The sequence below is a fragment of the Gordionus sp. m RMFG-2023 genome, chromosome 2 (genome assembly GCF_954871325.1).
Source record: "Gordionus sp. m RMFG-2023 chromosome 2, tfGorSpeb1-WG-v2, whole genome shotgun sequence".
In the NCBI taxonomy this organism is placed as follows: domain Eukaryota; kingdom Metazoa; phylum Nematomorpha; class Gordioida; order Chordodea; family Parachordodidae; genus Gordionus; species Gordionus sp. m RMFG-2023.
In genome coordinates this window covers 180,133-201,515 of record NC_088776.1, presented here as the reverse complement: position 1 = coordinate 201,515, position 21,383 = coordinate 180,133, and the positions used below count along the sequence as shown (strand labels likewise).

Sequence of the window (21,383 nt, the reverse complement as noted above, 5' to 3'; positions counted from 1 at the left end):
CCGGGTGTATTATAAAAAATTAAAATACTGTCCGGCCCAGGGGTCGAGCCTGCAGGTCTCTGAAAAACATACCAAGAAGTACAATATGTGAAAGTAGATTGAAAGGTTTGGATCTTTTGAATATTCATAGGCATTTGACGACAAGTAAGGGTGAGATAATTGAAAAATTAGCTCAATTCCAACGAAGATTGGATTTTACATTGTAAATATATAACATACAAAATACAATTATTCCTAAGAAACATTTTGTGTAAAGGCTCAAAAAATTCAAATTTCTATTTTGGGTCATTTAAGTGATTCTTTACATATAATTTTTTTATAATTCACATTAATTTAAAATTGTATATTAGGAATAGTTATTAGTCCTAATAAATTTATGCTTGATATTTTTAAAAAACAATATTATTTCTCAAAAAAATTTATTATCCCCCCCCCCCCCCCCCAGACCAAATTCCTGCGTACGCGCCTGATATGTCTACTTATTTTTTATAAATAAATCTCTTATATTATTTGGATTTGGACCTTGAAAATAATTTTAGAAAGTGACAAGATAAATAAATATAAAAATCAATAGATTAGTGATATTAAACTCGGCTAAATACAATTAAATTTTTTAATTTTCAATTATTAAATGATTGTATTAATTTAATTAGGGCTATATATTAATTTAAATAATAAAAGTCAATTATGATTCAACTGATAATGCTAAATTAATATTTAGTGAGTGATATTGATACACTTTTAACATAGAATTTGATCACAAGCTGACATAGTGAAAATATAATTTATGTATTAATCTAATCTAATAATTGAAATAGTATTCCTTTTAATAAAAATTTATATAGTCTTATTAATATTTAAATAATAAAATTAAATCTATATATTACTCAATAGAATTATAATAGAAATTGTTCAGAATTAAAACAATTTTTTTTAGTTCAAGGGGATATTAAGGAGTAATTTAAAAAAAATTGCTACAGAGGGCTATTAAAAATTTTCAGGGGGCTCGAGCCCCCCCTTCCCTAGCGACGCCACTGAATATATTATATCTGTTTTTTGAAAGCCTATTAAATTTTTAAGAAATTTTAGTTTTACGTTTTTTATTAAATTAATCATATCTTATTAAACAAACATTTTTTTAAATAGAATATGCACATTTTTAAGGAAAAAAAAATTTGGAAGTGTATGGGGGCGGGGGTGTAATTCTATAGGTTGATAGGGTCTAAATAATATTACTCCTTCAATTACTCTAATTTAAAAATATTTATTATACAATTTCATTAGTTATATATATCAACAATTTCTCTGGCGATTTTAATATCGTAATAATTCGTACTCTTCACTCCCCCCCCCCCCTCCCCCCTCATCCCGTGTTAGATGGTGTTAAACTCATACCTTATTTTTACTATAAATATTACTTTTACTCTAATCTAAGAATATAAAGACATTTGTATTTTTGTCAAAAAACACCTGTTAGATTTAAACTACAATGTGAAAGAAATACAACATGACAACATTTTTGTACATATTTTGTGGATATAAAATATTCAGAATTCTCACATTTTTTTAAATTGTAGCCGCCATATTATATATAAATGAAATTAGTCAAGTATTATACCTTATATATATATATAAACCATCATATTTTCATAGATTTTTAATGAAGATGAGCCATGAAACGGTTACCATAGAACTAAAAAATGGTACTCAAATTCATGGAACTATAACTGGTTTGCTATTTCTAAAATAATTTTTAAACACCGTTTTCAATTATAGGCGTCGACATGTCCATGAATACCCATTTAAAATCTTGTAAAGTGACAATTAAAAATGGGGAACCAATTACCCAGGATACCTTGAGTATTCGTGGAAATAATATAAGATATTTTATATTACCAGATCCACTTAATATAGATAATCTTCTAACTGATGAAGGCCCTAGAAAGAGAAGAGATCGTAATTATTTTAATACATATTTTAAATATTCACAAAATTATAGCACGTGCAAGATCTGGTAGACCAGGAAGAGGCAGGGGCAGAGGGGGACGTGGTAGAGGGAGAGGAGGCAGAAGATAACTCCAATTGTATCTTAAACGGTTATTTTTTTTGTATAATATGATTATAAAATAAAATTGCATTATTTTGTAAATTGAATTTATTATTATTGTAACATGATTGGAACCTTATATTTCTTTATTAAAACTTAATAAATATCAAAAAATCATATATGTTAGGCATATGAACTGAATGTCAAAAAAGAATTCCAATTTTAATTATGTCTTTAGGATGGTTATTAAAATTAATATTTGTCATCTCTTCTTTACAATAAGATTTAACCAGAATTGTACTTTATGCACTTAATTGTTTTTGTATATTTTATTCATTTTAGCAATGTGATATATTATAGTTTGTATATAATTATGAAATAAAATTTATTATTTTATAAATTCAATTTATTGTTATAACATGATTGAAACATTGTAATTCTTTTAATTAACTTAATAAATATAAAGCTCAAAAAAATCAAATATTTAGTCATATAAAGTAAGTATCTAAAAAATAGTCACAGTCAATTTAATATTTACTATATAATTAGAAATTTAACTAGAGCTCTGTAGAATAGAAGTCTGAAGTGGGGAGGCTTTTAATTTATCTGCCCATTGTTAAAATCTTTTTGAACCTATGCTCACTAATACCATTGAGGAAAAAATGTCCACTTGGCCTGCCCATATATAAAAAAAAAGAATATTTTGTTTAACCATTGTGAAAAAATTGATTTTAATATATTCCTACTTCTGACAAAATATGAAATAAAATATTTTTGTTAATTTATGCCCATTTCAATTATTTTACTTCTTGTTTTAAAAATATTTTTAATCCACCATGATTACATTTTAATAGCTAAAACTCACCGATTGCACACCTCTTCTCTAGACCCCCCCCCCTAAGACAATGATACACAACCCTAATGACACCATAAAACATATTGTGTATTAGTGATCTACATTTGGTCAAGCCAAAAAAATTTTTAATACCCCCCACCCCAAATAAAAAACTGATCACATGTGAGATCTTAAACACATAACTATTTTTCCTTATTTATAAATACTGGATTTTACTGTAAATATACAGCATGTTTAGAATAACTATTTTATGGACCATAGCCAATTTTGCCTTTAACCTTTGATTCATTCATAATTTATATAAAAAAATCTAAGGAAAACTAATATAAATTATATTAAGTTACTAGGTTCTTGGTAAAATTGTTTGAAATTCATAGAGAGGTATTCCAAATATGATGGAATATATTAATTCTTAATGAAACACATTGATCCTAACATATTCTTGTTACCTCACTTATTTATATAAAAAATAAGAGTGTATTTAGATTATTTTTTATCAATTGTAAAAGTATCATTTAAAGAAATAAAGTTAAAAATACATCCTTTAAAAATAAATATATATTCTATAATATAAGTTAGAGATTGGGATGACACAGCTAGAAGGCCTGGTCCTTGGGCAGGGATAAAAAAATAAAGGCTAGGTTGGGCAAACAGTGTACAATTTTTTTCATGCTGGGCTGCCCAGAATTTATTAAATTCTTTGCAAATTTTATTCTCAAAAAATGGTTATGGCATTGGCCAGGCTTATCTTTTAATATTCTTAGCATGGCCCAAATTATTATTTCTTTAAAGCCAGGCCCAATTTAAAAAAGCCATTTTTAGGACTCAGGTTTTTGCCAGTGTAAAAAAAATGTTTTTCAATAATAAAAAACGAGGGAAAACAAGTTTAAATATTATTTTGGAAATTTTATTCTAATAAAATAAAATTTATTTATTTTTATAGTTTTGGTATATCTTATTTTTTTGCTATGCTAATTTTTTGGTTTATATAATTTTTCTTATTCAAATACAGCCAAAATTTTTATTACTTCCAATATTTTTAAGGTGTGAAATTAATATATTAGGTTTTCTTATTTTTAAAATGCTAATTTTATATCATATATTTATATACATATCTTTTCCCCTCAACATAAAAATTTTAAATATCACATTTAGATGGGAAATAAATATCCATACCCTTAGTTATTTTATGAAAAGCTGAGTTTACATTATTCTCTGTTTTAACTTTTGATATTGGATTAATAAATAACTAACTCATTTGACTAACATAGATTATTCCATTAATTGGCAAATTGCTCTATTTTTACCCAGAAATTTAGTTAACTAATGGCATAGTCTATTTTTTCTCATAAAAACTTTTTCTTAGTTTGGAGTTATTCTTGAAAATATAGCTTGGAGAAAGCAGTAATAAATTTAGTTTGGTAAGCTGTTGATGAAGCCGAATTAGCCAAATTTAAGCCTTTACTCAATTATAAATAAAGGGAAGCGTGGAATATTAAAGAAAATAAGGTATAATAAAAACTTGGTAAATTAGTTGATCGTGAAAAAAAATGTAAGTAATTTTATATGAATATGTTTTTCAGTTTAGTTTAGAAATGAAAATTTATAAATATTATAAACAATCCATCCATCAATTCTTTTTAACCGAATACATATATTATAAATAAATATAAATATATTTCCATAAACGAGCAGAGCCACTAAATGATGTTTGTTCCACTGGAAAAAAAACTATGGCCAATTCTGCAGCGTTGAGAAATTCCATCTACACCTTACTCAGAAATTGCACTGTCGATTCAGGGTTTGTAAAAAAAAATATTGGCCTGTCCGTTTAAATTTTTATTGCTAGAGTTTAAATAAATATCGGGACCTGGTTTAAGGAGCTTTGAAATATGTATCAATCGCTATTTTGCAGTTTGTTTTTCGGCTTATAACTTAAAATTTCATTATTCTAAAGAGATGATTAAAAAAAACTTACACGTTTCTTAATTAATGATTTTTGATTGCCTAAAAATTAAAATATGTCTCTTAATAACTATTTTATTTACCTAGTGGAGTAAGAAGTGCATAAGGACAAATTAAAATCGTCAGGTCACTATAAGTTATTTTCAAATATTTTAAAAAATTTGATAATTTATAAAAAACAAATTACCTAATATTAATGAATTTGATAATTTTATTATATTATAATGCAATTAATTGTTTTATAGTAACTATTTATTATAGTTTATGTAATTTTTGTAGTGTTTGCAACGGTCCGGTCCGGTCCGGTCTTTTTTTTCTAAACTGGGACCGGACCGATGGACCGTTAAGTCAAATGAGACCGGACCGTGGGACCGTCGGTCCGGTCCGGTCCAGGCGGTCCGGTCCCACCTAAAAAAAATTTTTTTATAAAGCTACAAAAGTTTTATTCTGCATTTAAATTTATTAAAAATGAATAGTTAAATTACCCTATTAATATTTCAATTATATCATCAATTCATTTTTATTATATTATACACAAATGCCTAATCAAAGAAGAATATAAAAAGTAAACTATGAATATTGAATTTAGAATATAAAAAGTAAACGATGAATTAGATATTATATAGTGTTAGGCATTAAATAATCATATTTAATATGTTCATGTACATACACATTAACTATAAAGCAATTTATAGTAAACTTTTATATTCTTTAATCGGTCTTCGGTCGGACCGGACCGGACCGTGGGACCGTGTTGTTGGACGGGACCGTCCCATAGGACCGAAAAGTCTAATAAGACCGGACCGGACTGGACCGGACCGGACCGTCGGTCCGACCGGTCGGACCGGACCGTTGCAAACACTAAATTTTTGACTAAAAAATTATAAATAACCTAAATTAATGTTTTATTTATCTAGTAGAAAGAAAGAAAGAAAGTATATAAGGGAAAATTAAAACTCTGATTTGACTTAAAATAATAATAATGATAATTAGAAAATAATTTAACTCTTTTGAGGTATTTTCTAACGAGAGATCAATGACATAATAATAAAGCATCTGAAAGCGTCGTTGAATGAAAATCAGCTGCACCGCCATTTTGCATATAGTAATCATTCTTATATTAAAAAGGACTATTAAGTTGATAACTTTCTTCCTTATTATCTAGATGACAAGGCAATTCTTTAATAAAGTTTGCGTCAGACATAAGAATATGACCTCTAGTTTAAAATTTTTAATAACGATACGGGTAATCAAAATGGCGTCCCCGATGTTTTAATTGTTGTACACTTTTAATGAATCCATCGTCAGTCTAGGTATTATATGTCAAGGAAATATGAAGAAGCGAGTAAATGTGATATATTATTCCATGATACAATTTATACATATTATATATTTCAAAATATTTAGTCGGGTCCGGGTTTATAAAAAAAACACCTTTTTAGGCTCGCCCCTAGTTTATTATTATTTTTCTATCAGTATAAAAAAAAATACAAAACATTTTTATGTATCACCATTTGCAAGTAGGATCGTTTTGCACCATCCTTTAGCTCCATTTCTTTGGTTAAAGTAGAAATTAGAAAAATTAATAAATATAGTAACATTCCTAATATCACTTTAATCACCATTGCTTTTGACACAATCGGGTCTTTTATAACCAGAGCCGAGATTTTTTTTGAAGCACCCAGACCAAAAAATGCACTTAATTTTGGGTGATCCCGTTCAATTGACGTCACTCACTGTCACTAGGTGCCATTACGTAATCACGGTTTCTTTAAACATTTTTTTATTTTATTTTGATATATAGTATCTTATTTTCTAAATTTTATTCATTTTTAAATTAATAAAATAGTGATTGATCTATAAAAAAGAAAATTACGTATGATATGTTTATGTTGTTTAATTCATTTTTTTAATATTTATTGATCAGATAAGAACTAAAACCCATTTAAAGAATGATAAGCCTAGGATGGAAAATGTTAAGAAATAGGAATACTTCTAGGATGTTTTCCTGGTAACCATCACTTTACAAATATTACCAGAACTCTTTCGTTTAAGTTCTAAGCTAGAGATCTTGCAAGGCCAGCAGGCCTAAATGTTTTATAAAATTAAAACAGGCCTGGAAATTTTTTAAATTGGGCCGGAAATTAATGTTTAAAAGATTTTTGGATCAGGCCATAAGTTTATTGATTTTTGGACAGGGTAATTAGTGTAACTTTATGCCGGGCCGACAATTTATACATAAAATATCAAGCAAGGCCTCGTAAATATCTGATTTATCGTAAAATTTTAATAAATCAGTCCAGGCAATAATTTCAATATATTTTTTTGAATTTCAAACTAGTAATATAATTTTTAATGTCGAAAATAAATCACAATATGCTTATTTCTTTATATTTTAAAAGCTCTCTAAATACCAAATCTATGAATAATATAAGTAAGTTAAATAAAAATTAAACAATTTATTAAGAATATGGTACAATTTACAAATGTGCAATACATAATATATTAAATACAATTGATTTATAAAACGGTTGTTGTAGAAATAGAAGCTATATAGATATAAGAGCCATAATTGCGACCGGAAAATATCAAAATGTGACGGTGGAAAAATTACTAAAAACTTTATTGGACAAGGGCGGGATTGGGCCAAATTTTTTTTAATAATACTTGTGGACCGCAGGAAAATTAAAAAAATATATAACAGGTAGGGCCGGACCTGACAAATATAATAAACCATAACGGGTCAAGCTTAGACAAATTGTGCAATAATTCTTAACGGGCCGAAGAAGACCGTTATGCTGAATTTATTAAAATAGATTTTATTTATAATATAAAATATTAATGAAACACCTGAAATTAGTTTACCAATACTGATTTTCTTTCTTTAATTAATTTTTTTAAATATATGTGATCCATGATTTATCATTATATATGTTAATCAGGTAAATTTGAGATAAATTTAGCGGTAATAATTGTCACACCCGTTCCACCACTTTTTAAACTTATTGTGATTTTGAGTTTGTCTCACTTTTTCAGTTAATAAAGGCTTGTTGTTAACCAAATTAGATATTTCCTTTCTGGCTTGATGACACAAGTCGCACCATGAGTCCGGGATGGATTCCCCCACCTTCCACTCCTTTCTCCATTCTAGGTAAGTTTTATGAATCCTGGCATCTTTATCGATAGCCTTTATGTGAGTCACCAAATCTCTAGTAGTAGCGTAATCATCTATATGCAAGTAGGACTTTGGTATTGCCAATTTTTCATAAGTCTTTCTATCGCTCCCGCCGACTATAGGAATGGCGCCGCCTTGGAGAGGCCACACCCAGTACTTTTCGGTTATATAATCGGGGCAGTTAAGGCTGTTTTCAAAGCTTATTACGAATTTGTAATCAGAGACGAGATCTTGCAGGCAAGAATGGTTCTTAGTGAATACACTTCTATGTTCTTTCTGCGTGATATAGTCATTCTTTCCCGAGTAAGCCTTTTTGAAAGCCTCGGATTTATAATAATTATCTGGGGTGATTGGCAGGTACATATTTTCAGAATTATAATTGATCGAAGGTCCGTTAGTAGGTATAACGCTCAACATGGAGGTTAAGAAAGGGGGTAATGTTTTAAAGTAGTCCTTGGCTATATTATACATTTTGTCGGGCGAAATATCTTTTAGTTGTCTTGGGACCAGTTTTGTGCTGGTTACATCGTCCATGCATATCGGATTGTCGAAGCATTTTCCATACAAATCCATTTCCGGCAGGAGTTGCTTCAATTCCAGTATCACATCTAGCCTCCGCTTGCATTGGCAATTACTGACCACAGCTTTTAATTGATTAATATAAATTAAATTTAAATATCGATCCCATGGTTGCTAAAAAAAATAACCACCATCATCTTACTTAATTAACTTAAGAGGGTATGGTCGTATTTTGCTTGAGAGATTAATTGGTCTATAATACCATATTACAAAAATGTAGTTTTGTTAGTTACATTTTTGGAAAGGTTATAACTTTAACTACTGCGGTGATAAATTAAATATTAACAGATAATTATTTACTTGTGCTTGATTATTACTCATTGCATCCAGGTTAATGATGATTACTACCTTAAGGTACTACCTATCAAATTTGAATTTCGTTCATTTTTCATTTGGATAGGCACTACCAAATATATTTATAATATATATTTGAAAAATCGTGATTTTTGAAAAGCCTCTATGGCCTAGTAGACAAGAGCTTGGCTTACTGATCCCATTCTCCCGGGTTCGAATCCCAGGAATAATCATGTTTTTTTTCTTATTCTAACTTGGTGGTTCCATCCTTGGGGGGATGATATAAAGAAGGCCGGACTCGACCACGTGATTCCGTATTAATATATTAAATAATAGGGGTCTTATTACATTTTAATAAATTTTGGTCGGTATTTAGCAAATTAGGTTGGTATTTAGAATATTTCCATACATTCACTTGGTAGTAAGCATCATTAACCTCATTAACCTTGCATACAAGTGTTTTAAATGAAACTTGTTATTTATCTAAAATATAATTCACTTACATTAATTTTTTAAGTTATTCAAATTCGTTATTCTTTGAAAAATCTAAAGAAGTAGTAACGAGTACATTTTAGTAATGTAAATGTAACGAAATGTAACTTTGCAAAAAGGCATTAAAAATTTAAACAACCTGCTATTAATTTTCGTTTCCTGATTTTTTCGAAATCAATGCCCAAGTCCCTATTAGGATCGGGTTTCAATTTTATCCTTTTACCGTAAGGGTAGAAAAAATCGCTAATTGGGAGAGAATTGTATAAGAATAACCAATCAAACATTCCACTCACGGTGTAGAGCGGAAACGAATTAGTTGAAGCGTGAGTATATGCCGCTCTAGCTTTAAGATTCGCAGGAGCTTCTTGCGAAACGAAGACATATTTTTGTCTGTCCCTTACGTTTTGATTTTGAATGGAATTCGTTCCGAAGGAAGAAGGCAAATCAAAGAGGGATAGTTGAAATGGATGAAATACGACAACGTCACTATTTTGAAAGAGGGAGCGATTGGTTGTTATCTCGCACATTGGGAGAGATATCTCGTTTTGATTGGTGTTTTCCAGTAAATTGCGGGATCTAAGATAAGAGTCGCATGATTTCATGGATCTCTTGGCTTGCCATAAAGAAAAAACGGGATTCCAAAAAAGAATCAAGGGTTTTTTAGATTGCGTGGTTATTGAGGGTTTGACTAGTAACTTATCTGTATGGCTTATGGTCTCTTTGAATATTTCTTTAGGTGGCCTGAAAACAAATTTTGTAGGTTCTTGGTTTCCTCTTCCTTCATCAACCAGATTATGAATCGGTTCATAAGGGTCTCCTATGTTGTAATGATAGCCCGTGAATATTTGATGGCGACGAGAGGTCGGCGAGGCCCCCGGAGGGTAAGAACCATAACCATGCATATTTGCCAATCGTTTCGATTTCTTTTTCCTGATACGCGTGCTTCTCTTGATTCCCTTTCTAGAATCTACCAACCCTTCCTCAACAGCATCCATATTTTTATTATAAGATCCAATTTGATGGACATCGTTTGCAATTATTGGTTCAGGTATTTGGGGATGGTCACTAAATGGAATTCGGTCAAATTTCTTTGAAGGTTGTCGTTTATGAATATGATTGAGAAGGGTTTTTGAAGTGTAGGCGAATACGAAGACGTAGTAAATTATAGTTAAGATTAGTAAAGCTTTGATTGTCATGGGTAAATATTTTATCATATAAACACTTGCAATTTGTTTAAAAATTATTTGTTAATTATATATATTAGTGTAACATATTTTAATAATATTATATTATATTTTATAACAAACTTTAAAATAAAACGTCTATTCTTCCAAATTTTATATTTTATCTTTCAGTTTTTTTTTTAAAATAGGGGGAACACCTCGTTTCAAATTCCTTATTTTATTGAAATAAAATAAAATATACTTTTTAATTGAAATAAATTAAATTGTATTTTTTTTTTTTGAAAATGTAATAATCTGAATATAAAAGGAAATGTAAGTTTGTATGTCAATTGTAACAAATATGTGATTTAGTTCCTAATTTTACCGATTTATGAATATGTTAGGTAGATCAAGAATTCCTTCCTCGTTTGACCTAAAAAAATATATTTTCTGTGATTTGAATTTGGAAAATAATTTGGTCCTGTTAGTACTTTTACAATGCTTTTTTAAATTTTAATAAGTAAATAATATTAGCCATTTTCTGGGAATATGGCACCATTTTGTAAAAAATAATTAATTGTGATATAAAAAATCGTCTGTGTAATTAAAATCGTTTGTTATTTTTGGAAATAAAATAATTTGCGGTTAATGAAAAAACGTTTTTGTAATCATGGGGAGAGTGGAAATCTTATCATTCAAAAAAAAAAAATCTTCCTTTTTTTACACGATAGAATTATAATAAATTTCAGTTTTAAAATAGCTATTTTGCAAATTTTTATTTAAAAAAATAAATAAATATTAAAGTTAAAATTAAATTATTTCATTCACTTTACTCTTTATATAATAATTTATAAATTCCTACTTTTCCCAGTGTGGTGAAGACGATAAGTTTAAAATATAACGCGTTATCAATATACCAATGTCTAAAAATAATACTTTGTCATCGAAAACCACGATATTCATTAAAAAACGGCAAAAATTAAGAATTTAACCAAAAAAAATTACCCAAGTCCCAAAATTTAGTTGAAAGAGGCTAAACCTTTCTGACATCTATTTGTGAAATAGAAAGGTTAGGTAATATTTTTGGCCTAAAATATTAATTTAACCGTTTCAAAAATGTACTTAATTGAGGTTTTCTTTTTTTTTGGCCCTAGCCTTATCCGAATATTTAAATTTCTTTAGCCTGACCGATTTAATTCGCGTATTTATTCGAAGATAGGAATTTCGATTAGAAATTTGATTTTAAAACTCTAAGTGTACTCCAGCAATTTTTTCTATAGAAAATTATTGAACTTATTTAATAATAGGATATCAGTGGAGAAATTTTTTAAGTAAGCGCTGCAAGGAAAATAAAAATAAATTTCGGGTATATTATTGGAAAGAGTATTAATAAAAGACGAGGAAAACAGAATAATTTGATATTTTGTCAAGGAATACGATTAGAATTACAATTTTAAAATACCGGTTCGACTTGATCGATCCGTGGAGTTCGGTTTTATCTAACTCGAATAACTCTTACGGAGCTTTACCCAAAATTATTTCGATATGATTATAGGGGAAATAAACGATTGTATTTTATTCGAAATATATAGGATAATTTTAAATTCACAATTTCAGCTGTCACAAATGCCATATTTTATATAGGAACCAACCAGGGCTAAAACACCATTGACTTCACGCTTAAATCATGACGTCTTTTTTTTTATAAGGCGGTTAACCAAATTTATAATAAATCAAGCTCTAAATAATGTGGGAGGAAAATGATTTTCGCTTATTTTTTGTTTTGGTGGTCCGTCATTTTTTTGTTTATTTCGTTAATAATTTTATATTTTTTAGTCTATTAAACCAATTAAAACATTGACCTCTATTAATGAAGCACTAAAGAATGGTACAAATTTCATTGTAAGTTGCTTCCATAATTTTGCTGACCAAAATTTGATCTCTAAGCATACCTTTTTTTTCTATAAAGCGGTAAATCAAATTAATAACGGAATTTCAAATTTACAAATTCAGCACTAAACAATAGTGAGAACCCGATGTAGTATACTATTATAGTTTTACTTTGGCAAGCCGTTATTTGTTGTTTATTTATGTTTTTTAATAAGTTTACTAAACTGGAAGTGATAACCTCCCTCTACAAACCAAGTACTAAATAATGATGAAAGTTTCATCGTTAGTGCTTCCAATTGTTCGGCCAACTTCACGCCTAAATAGTTAAGATTGCTTATAACATTTTTTTCTATAAAGTGGTAAACCAAATTAACTACGGAATTCTAATTTACAAATGCACTAAATAATAGCAAAAACTGGCTGTTTAATCCACTATAGTTTTTGTATTGGCAAGCCGCCATTTGTTGTTTATTTTTCTTTTTTTCTTGGGCTACTTAAACTGATTTTAAGCACTAAGAATGATACGAGTTTTATCTTTAATGCCAACTTCACGCCTAAATAGTTATGAAGCTTATATAACCTTCTTTTTTTAATAAAGAGGTTAACTAAATTAATAAAGGAATTTAAATATATTAATTATTGGTAAAAGCTAAATTTCATTGCTTTTTTGGTTTTTGTTTTTGCATGTCGCTATTATTTGTTTATTTCATAATAACTTTTCATTCCTAATTTTGGTTACAAAAGTGATCAAAGCACGAACCTCTACTAACGAAGCACTAAATGATAAATGTTTCATCGTTAGTGCTTTCAATCGACTTTTAAGCGTGAAGTTGGCCAAAGTTTCGCTTATAATTTTTTACCTCATCTTTGGCTACACAACAATTTGAAGCAGTAACAAGAACTAACTAAGCACTAAAAAATGGCATAAAATTCATCGTTAGGGCTTCCAATTGTTCGGACAACTTCACGGAGCTTATTTGTACGTGTTTTTACCATGTCATTCATTTTATATAAAATTATTTTTATAGATTATTTGCTATTTTACAATTTATAAAAATATTTTTATAAATTCATCGCTTCAAATATATTGGCGGTTATTTTAAATTTGGAAAATATATATTCATATTTCATCATATCAAATGTATTGGTGGCCATTTTAGATTAGTTAAATATTTATCTTCAAATAAATTTGAATTTTTTTTAATGGTATTCACTTATTTCAATTCTTGTTTTTCCTATATAATTTTTATTTTAGAAATTCAAAATTATTATTTATTTTGTTTTGCGGTTCAATTTATTTTGTTGACATTTTCTTCTTGAGTTTAAAAATATATTGTTCATATTTACTTGATTCAGATTCAACCTATTAAAAACGATGAGTAATAATTAATCAGAAGCGTTAGGGGGCATGATAGTATATTTATAAAAAATTTTGCTTTATTTATTATTCCTTATCTTAGCTTGGAACAATTTTTCTCAATTTAAAGATGGTCAATAAACTTATTCAAAAGCCGAAATGATATTTCTCTATTCATTTATTCTCTTTTAAATCCAGTTTTATACATAACCAGATTTTTGAAGGTTTCCTTAGCTTATATGCCATGTTAATACATTTACCCATTTTCTCTCGAAATTTATCTGTCATCGTTCTAGCATTCCAGACGATCTTGACAAACATTTTTTTATATTCCCTTGGTTCTTTTCTAAAAATCTCCTTAATACCATTATATCTAACCTAATTAAATGCAACCGCCACAAATTTTATATTGCTACATGCAAATGCCCATCCGTATTTGTCGTGAAAATTTAAAAAAATTAACAAAATTAATTATTAAAAACTATATATTGTAATTTTACTATCACTTTATTACAATCTACTATAATTTGCATAATAAGATATAAGATTTAAGGCAAAAGGTTAAATAAAAATTAAAAAGGAGAAATTAAAAACAGTTTTTTCCAAAAATTGAAATAATCTTTTAAAAAATTTAAAAACTAAAAAATTAATCATCATGTTACAAAAAATTATCTATTCATACAAAATTATAAATTGCATAATAAAAAAATAAATAAATTGCATAGTAAATACCTCATTATCCAAATTTAAAATTAAAATTTTACGAAACTTTATTCAAAAATTTATATAAACAAAAACTATTTTAAAATAAATATATAAACAAATATACTACGGATAAAATAATTAATGACATTCGATTTAGTGATCTGCATCGGGTTTAATTTGTCAAGCGCGGGCCGAAATTTTTTCTAATAAAGTTTTGCCAGCCCGGCCAGAACCCTAAATTTTAAAAAGTTTTGCGGGCCCGAAATTTATTTTAAAAAAAATTAACCGGCCCGGCCCTCCCTACCCTAATTTATTTAAATATAGAAATTAATTTGTATAATTACTCAAATAAATTTAGATATATTTTAAAAAATTTTCTAAGTTCAGATGCTAACTTTGCAGATTTCCATCAATTATCACATCATACATAATTTTTTCTCCCTATAATTTGAAATATTACCAAATATTTTTTTTAGCCTTAAAGAAAAACTATTAAAACTTTTAACTGTCTCATCTTTCTTTCTTTCTTTTCTTTCTTTCTTTCTTTCTTTCTTTTTCTCTCTAGCCAAACTTGTTTGAGGAATCTGGTGCAAAATGATATTCAACTAAACGCAATAATGAAACTCAACGTAAAACTCTTAAATAAGGAGGCGGCTGACACTTGCACCTAGAAGTCTTTAATTCCACCAAATGTAGAGTTGTGATTTCCTAAAATTATATGTTCCTGTTTACATTGCACCCGTAGATCTTACCAAGAATAGCTATTGTTTTTTTTCTTTCTCAACCATTTTTTCAATTCCCCTTCATCACTTTCATCCCGATGACTTTAATAATTATTAAATTGAAACACATTCCATTATATTTTACTATATGGATTATAAATATTCCTCCAATCATTATATATCCCTCCTCTTTTGAACAGTCATATTAAGTGTTATTTGTTTTTCTGTATAATAGTGCGTACAAATTGTGCGTTGCAACGCAGCGTTTCAAAACGCAAGCAATGCATTTTAAATGCATTCGTTCAAATTGAGCACATATCCGTTTTTCATTTAAAATTTTTTTTAAAAACGTAAACCTGCTTGCGTTTTGCAACTATTTTCAAATTTTGTTGAAGTGGAGAAATTAACACATCCATCAAAAATGTAAGAATATATATAATTAAATCATCATTTATTAATTATTTTAGATCATGAAATGAAGAAATAACAAAAAGATTTGCTGAAATGCTGGAACCTGAAGAGGTTATTTGGAATCAGGCGCATCCTGATCACAAGAAGACATTCTTTGTGATGAAAAAACTTTCCATCATAGGAATTAAGTTAAATAATATATAATATTATTAATAATTTTATTTTTAGATTATCAGAAGAATTTCCAGATTATGATTGTAGCGTGAATTACCTAAGGAAACGCCTGGAACTTCAAGGATCAACTCAACAAGGATAAATTAGCGAGACCTTCAGGATCTAGAGGAGGGGTGCATGAATATAAATAATATTAATTTCATGCAAGCCACGGTTGCTGACAGACCTACTGTCAGTAATTTTTAGGAATCCCCTCCTCAAACAAGGAACCCTGCTAAAAATCAAAATGATTTGCAAAAGCTTATGAGTGTATTGGAAAAAAAATCTTCTAGTATCCAGTAATTCTTATTTTTATCTATAATTTATTTATCTTTTATATAGAATCTTTTTGGATAGCCTGGTTGATGTATTGGAAGGTTACAATTCTGATGAAGACTATTTTTTCAAGACAGAAGTTTTAAAAACAATGCAAATTATCAAGATTAATAGAAGAAATACACAAACAACAGAAACATCTGAAACAGCTTTAGATATTTTTAATACCATTATATAATTTTGATATTTATATTTGTTATATTGTTAATTTTTGATATATTGTTATTAATAAAATTTTTATATAATTAGTAGTGGATAATTATGTGTTAACTTCTTCCTAAAATGTAATTTTTAAAATATAAATAAGATTTTAATATATAGCAAAATATGATAAATATTTATGATTATATTTATTGGCTAAAGTCAAGGTTTCACTCTTAGTTTAGTTTTATTATGATTGAGGGCAATTTAAAATATTTGCATTGTTGAGTTTAATATATATAAATCTACAACCTTCATCCCCATTATTAATCCTCAACTTTGGATCCCACTTCATTTAATCTATTACAATTAACACTAAGCTTACAAATATATAACTAAACTTAAAATTATTTCATGATCAATACTTTATTCAAATTTTATTTAATATTAATAAATTTATTATAATAGTAATATAAATAAATTTATTATAATAGTAATATAAATAAAATTATTATAATAGTAATATAAATAAATTTATTATAATAGTAATATAAATAAATTTATTATAATAGTAATATTAATAAATTTATTATAATAGTAATATAAATAAATTTATTATAATAGTAATATTAATAAATTTATTATAATATAAAAAATTAAGAATTTATAAAATTTTTAAATTTATCCCTAATGATTTTAGATTCCTGTGAGCTTGAGTTGTTTTCCCTGCTTGCCAAAAATGGTTTTGTTGTAAGGTTAGCCAATGTAGGATCTGTATTCAGTGACCCCTACAACGGGGGGGGAGTCCGAAGCAACTGCTTCTATAAATTTCTATGGGGGTACTTTTTTTTTTTAAATTTTTATTTTTTATTTTTTATTTTAAAATTTAAAAAAAAATTTTTAATTTTTTATTTTAAAATTTAAAAAAATTTTTATGGTCGATGTTTAGCAAATTAGTTTGTTATCCGATATTTCTTATCATAAAATTATTTTTCCATTTTCAAGATTTGGCGCAAAATTAAAATTTTATCAAAGGGAATAGTAAAAATTTAAATATTAAATCTTATATATAATCATTTATAATTTTTAGATCATTGTCAAAATATGCCCAAAAATATTAACCAAAAAAAATATAAATGCTTGATTAAAAATTGTACATATCATAAATAAGAGATGATAAATGGACAGATCATATTAGAAAAAGACATGGTGGGCTTAATTTTCACGATATAAAGAAAAGCTTTGAAATAGTGGCTTTTAAGAATATTTCTCAAAATTGGACAAATAGCAAAATAATTTTTTTTATTAAATAAGAAGTGAGAAAAAAATTAAGGGATTAAAATCTAAATTATATTCAAATCTGTTATCATATAATAACATAAATATTCTTATTGAAATCATGAAAAATATGGTTATAAATAAAATTCAAAAGGAGATTGAATTCAACAGGTGCTATTCAATTATAGTTGATGGCACATATGATGTATCGAAATCAGAAGCAATAGCTTTGATAGTGAGATATGTTGAAAATACGAGACACCTAAGCCCGTTGAAAGGCTGATAGACATTTATTGTACGGGAAATACAACGGGCCTCGATATTAAAGAGAATATAATATCCAAGCCTGGCTCCATGAATCTACCCCTCGAATTCCTAGTGGGGCAAAGACATGAGGGCACCTCAAACATGAGTGGAAGAATTAATGGAGTGCAGGCTTTGATTAGAGCCGAGGCGCCAAAGGCAGCTTTTATTTGGTGCTATTGTCATCGATTAAATTTAATAGTTGTTCAATTATGCCAATCAGTAAAAGAGCTGCCAAATGTCTTGGGAATATTAGACGAAATTTACGTATATTTTAATGGTGTTAAAAGATATGAAGTGCTCAAAACATGTCAGAGTGATTTACTGACAAAATCACATAGATTTTTACGCATCAAGAATACCACTCGGTAATATTATCTTAATTGTTTCGATATTTAATGTTTATTTTATATTTATAGAAGCTGGCTAACATCATATAAGGCGATTGTAAATTTTTTCCTACTTTATGATGCTTTGAGGGCAGCTTTGGCAAATTTAAAGGATTCAGAAGATCCTGCCACTTCCACTATGGCTAGTGCTATAGTCTATAGAATAGAAAAATTTGATTTTATTTTATCACTATGTGTTTTGGATAAAATATTGTTGATAACTAGCTTGGCTTGTACAAAATTGCAAATCATTTCGAAGGATATAGGGTTTGCAATAAATCAAATTCAATTGGCAAAAGATTGCTTGATTAATATGAGAAGTATAATTTAAATTATTATCTTTTATTATTTTATAATCCTAAAATAGATAATAACACTGAATTTTTGGATGTCTTTTCAAAGGCCCAAGATTTTATGAAGAAGAGAAATTTACCTTTTGATTTTGAAAGTTCAAGACTTCAAACATTACAATCCAAAAAGGAGAGGTATATATATATACTTTCATCATTAAATATAATATTTTATTTTAGCTTTAAAATCAGTGTGTTTTATGCTGCACTTGATTTAATTATTATGCAGTTTAGTGAAAGTTTAACGATGAATCGATAAAATTTTTGAGTCAAACATCATTTTTTACCCCAAAGGGAATGGCGGAAAAGGCAATTGTTAAAGATGATATCAAGGATATCTGTGAATTTTATCAATTAAATACAAGTCAAGTTTTTGAGGAAATGTTGATGTTTAGAAATATTTATAAAATGGCTAAAACGGGGGACGTAATTATTACTCGTGACCTAGAGGTTAAAGAAGATTTGTCAGATTCTGAGAATTGTAAATTTATTTAATTAAAATATTTTTACTAATACATTATATAGCTTCTTCTGATGATGATAATAATTTTGAGATGAATGATTAAGACTGGAGAAACTATTCATTTATTTTACCTTATCGTCTGCTTATAAATTTTCTGCTTTCCCAAATTTAACAATTTTATATAAATATTTATTAACTATTCTTACTACATCATGTACTGCCGAAAGGGTCATGAGTAAAATTAAACTAATTAAAACAAGACTTCGTAGTGTCATGAAAGATCCATTTCTTAATAATTTAACCATTTTATCAATGGAAAATAATTTATTTAAACAATTAAATATTGATGAAATTATAAATTCTTTTGCTTTCTCTTCCCCTAATTTATCTAAATTATTAATTTAAAAATAATATTTTTAAAGCATATATTTTTTACATTATATTTATATTATAATAAATATTGATGCAATAAAAATTATTTTTGAAATTTATTGGTGTCAAAAAATAATTTACAATGGGGGGGGGGGGGTACTTTAGGGGGGATATTCTGCTTCTATCCCTCAAAAAGTGTAGGGGTCACTGTCTGTATTGATGATAATATAATTTTAAAAATATATATAAATATGATTTTTATATATTTATTTAAATTTAAATATTGGTATTACCTATATCATCAATGGAAGCTGATCCTTCTTTGTTGATGATAATGTTATGTAGGATGCAAATAGCCTTTATCACTATCTCTATGCTAGGTAGTCCTATTTCTATTGGCTTACTTAGAATGTCAAATTTTTTGACTATTCCACCAAAGCTTCTTTCTACACTTACTCGAGCATGGCACAGCCTCATGTTATATTCCCTTTCTTCTGTTGTCAGATTTCTTTTGGGGTAGGGCTTCATCAAATAATTTGACAAAGGGAATGCATCGTCCACAACCATTACAAATGGCATGGCCTCATTACAACCTGGAAATGGTTTGGTAGCAGGCATATCAAGTGTATGGTTCATCAATTCTATTAATATATTTATAAGATATATTAAAATTAATATAAAGTAACCTCTATATAAAGAGCTATTTCTAAAAACACCACCATCACTTTGCTTTCCATATGCACCCACATCTATATAAATAAATCTCCTGTTAATATCTGTTAGGGCTAACAGGTTAATAGAAAATCTATGCTTATAGTTATAAAATTGTGAGCCACTATTGGCAGGGCTCTTGATATATATATGCTTTCCATCTATAGCCCCAATACAATTTGGGAATCCTGATTGAAGCAGGAATTCCTGGGAAATCTAAAGATAAGTAAATATTAATCTTGATTTATTATAATAAATTTACTTTTTCCCAATCATTTTTATTAGGCTTAGGCATGTGAATATGTGCAGCAGCATTCCAAATTGCTGTGCACACTGATTTCACAATATAACTTATACAGGATTTTGAGATCCTTGAACTATAAGCTAGTTGTGCAAATGATACACCAGTTATTAAATACCTATTATATAAATAATTAATTAAATTTATTTTACCTTAATGTAACAAACAAACGATCCTCAGCATCGATTTGTTTGTTACAGTTAGTAACTTTTGGATTAATGTCCTCATATATGAGCTCCAGTATATAAGAAAATGTTGCTCTTCTCATTCTTGTATAGTTATAAAATTGCGAATTTGTTAAATCGCCTTTAATATTAATATATTCTGAAAAAAGATTTCTTTTAACAAATATTTTGGATGTCTTGCTCTTCTTCCTTCCTTTATTTCTTTGTAGTAAATACAAAGCAAGTAATTTTTTTTGTTTTAAATTTAAATGTTTCATATTGAAAAAATAAAAGTTAACGCATCAATTTATACATGGCTGCGTTTACGTTTTTTTATATGCGTTTTAAAACGCTGCGTTGCAACGCACAATTTGTACGCACTATAAGGCTATAATGATTTCAGTTAACGGAATTCAAATTCAAATGTTAAATTTATAAATGGTATAGATGATGAAATATCTATTCATTCGCTATAGCGCCCTTGAAAGGAAATTTACTGCATATGCTCTAAAAACAAGCCTTTGATGGGAAATTCATTTTAGATGCAAAAGGGATTTATTTAGATTTGATTAAATAATTAAATTAAACAAAAACAAGAATCTGCTCTGATAAAACAAACCTATTTATATTTTATTTATTTAGATCTATTTTTAAGTATAGAAAATCGATTCTAAATAGCTAATGGGCTAATATTTACTTATGATTT

General features: G+C 27.8%; 2 protein-coding genes across 2 annotated transcripts; one reads left to right on the top strand and one right to left on the bottom strand.

The window, feature by feature from the left end:
* Positions 1-1,527: 1,527 nt before the first annotated feature.
* LOC135923984 (small nuclear ribonucleoprotein Sm D1-like) lies at positions 1,528-2,410 on the top strand. The gene is made up of 4 exons (XM_065459023.1): positions 1,528-1,609; positions 1,654-1,730; positions 1,777-1,956; positions 2,000-2,410. The coding sequence occupies exons 1-4, from the start codon at positions 1,596-1,598 to the stop codon at positions 2,074-2,076; spliced, it is 348 nt and encodes a 115-aa protein (XP_065315095.1). The 5' UTR covers positions 1,528-1,595; the 3' UTR covers positions 2,077-2,410.
* A 14,592-nt stretch (positions 2,411-17,002) lies between these two features.
* On the bottom strand, positions 17,003-21,036 carry LOC135925435 (uncharacterized). The gene is made up of 4 exons (XM_065460752.1): positions 20,475-21,036; positions 20,188-20,428; positions 19,795-20,142; positions 17,003-17,118 (listed from the first exon to the last, which is right to left on the bottom strand). The coding sequence occupies exons 1-4, from the start codon at positions 20,505-20,507 to the stop codon at positions 17,003-17,005; spliced, it is 738 nt and encodes a 245-aa protein (XP_065316824.1). The 5' UTR covers positions 20,508-21,036.
* Positions 21,037-21,383: the final 347 nt, after the last annotated feature.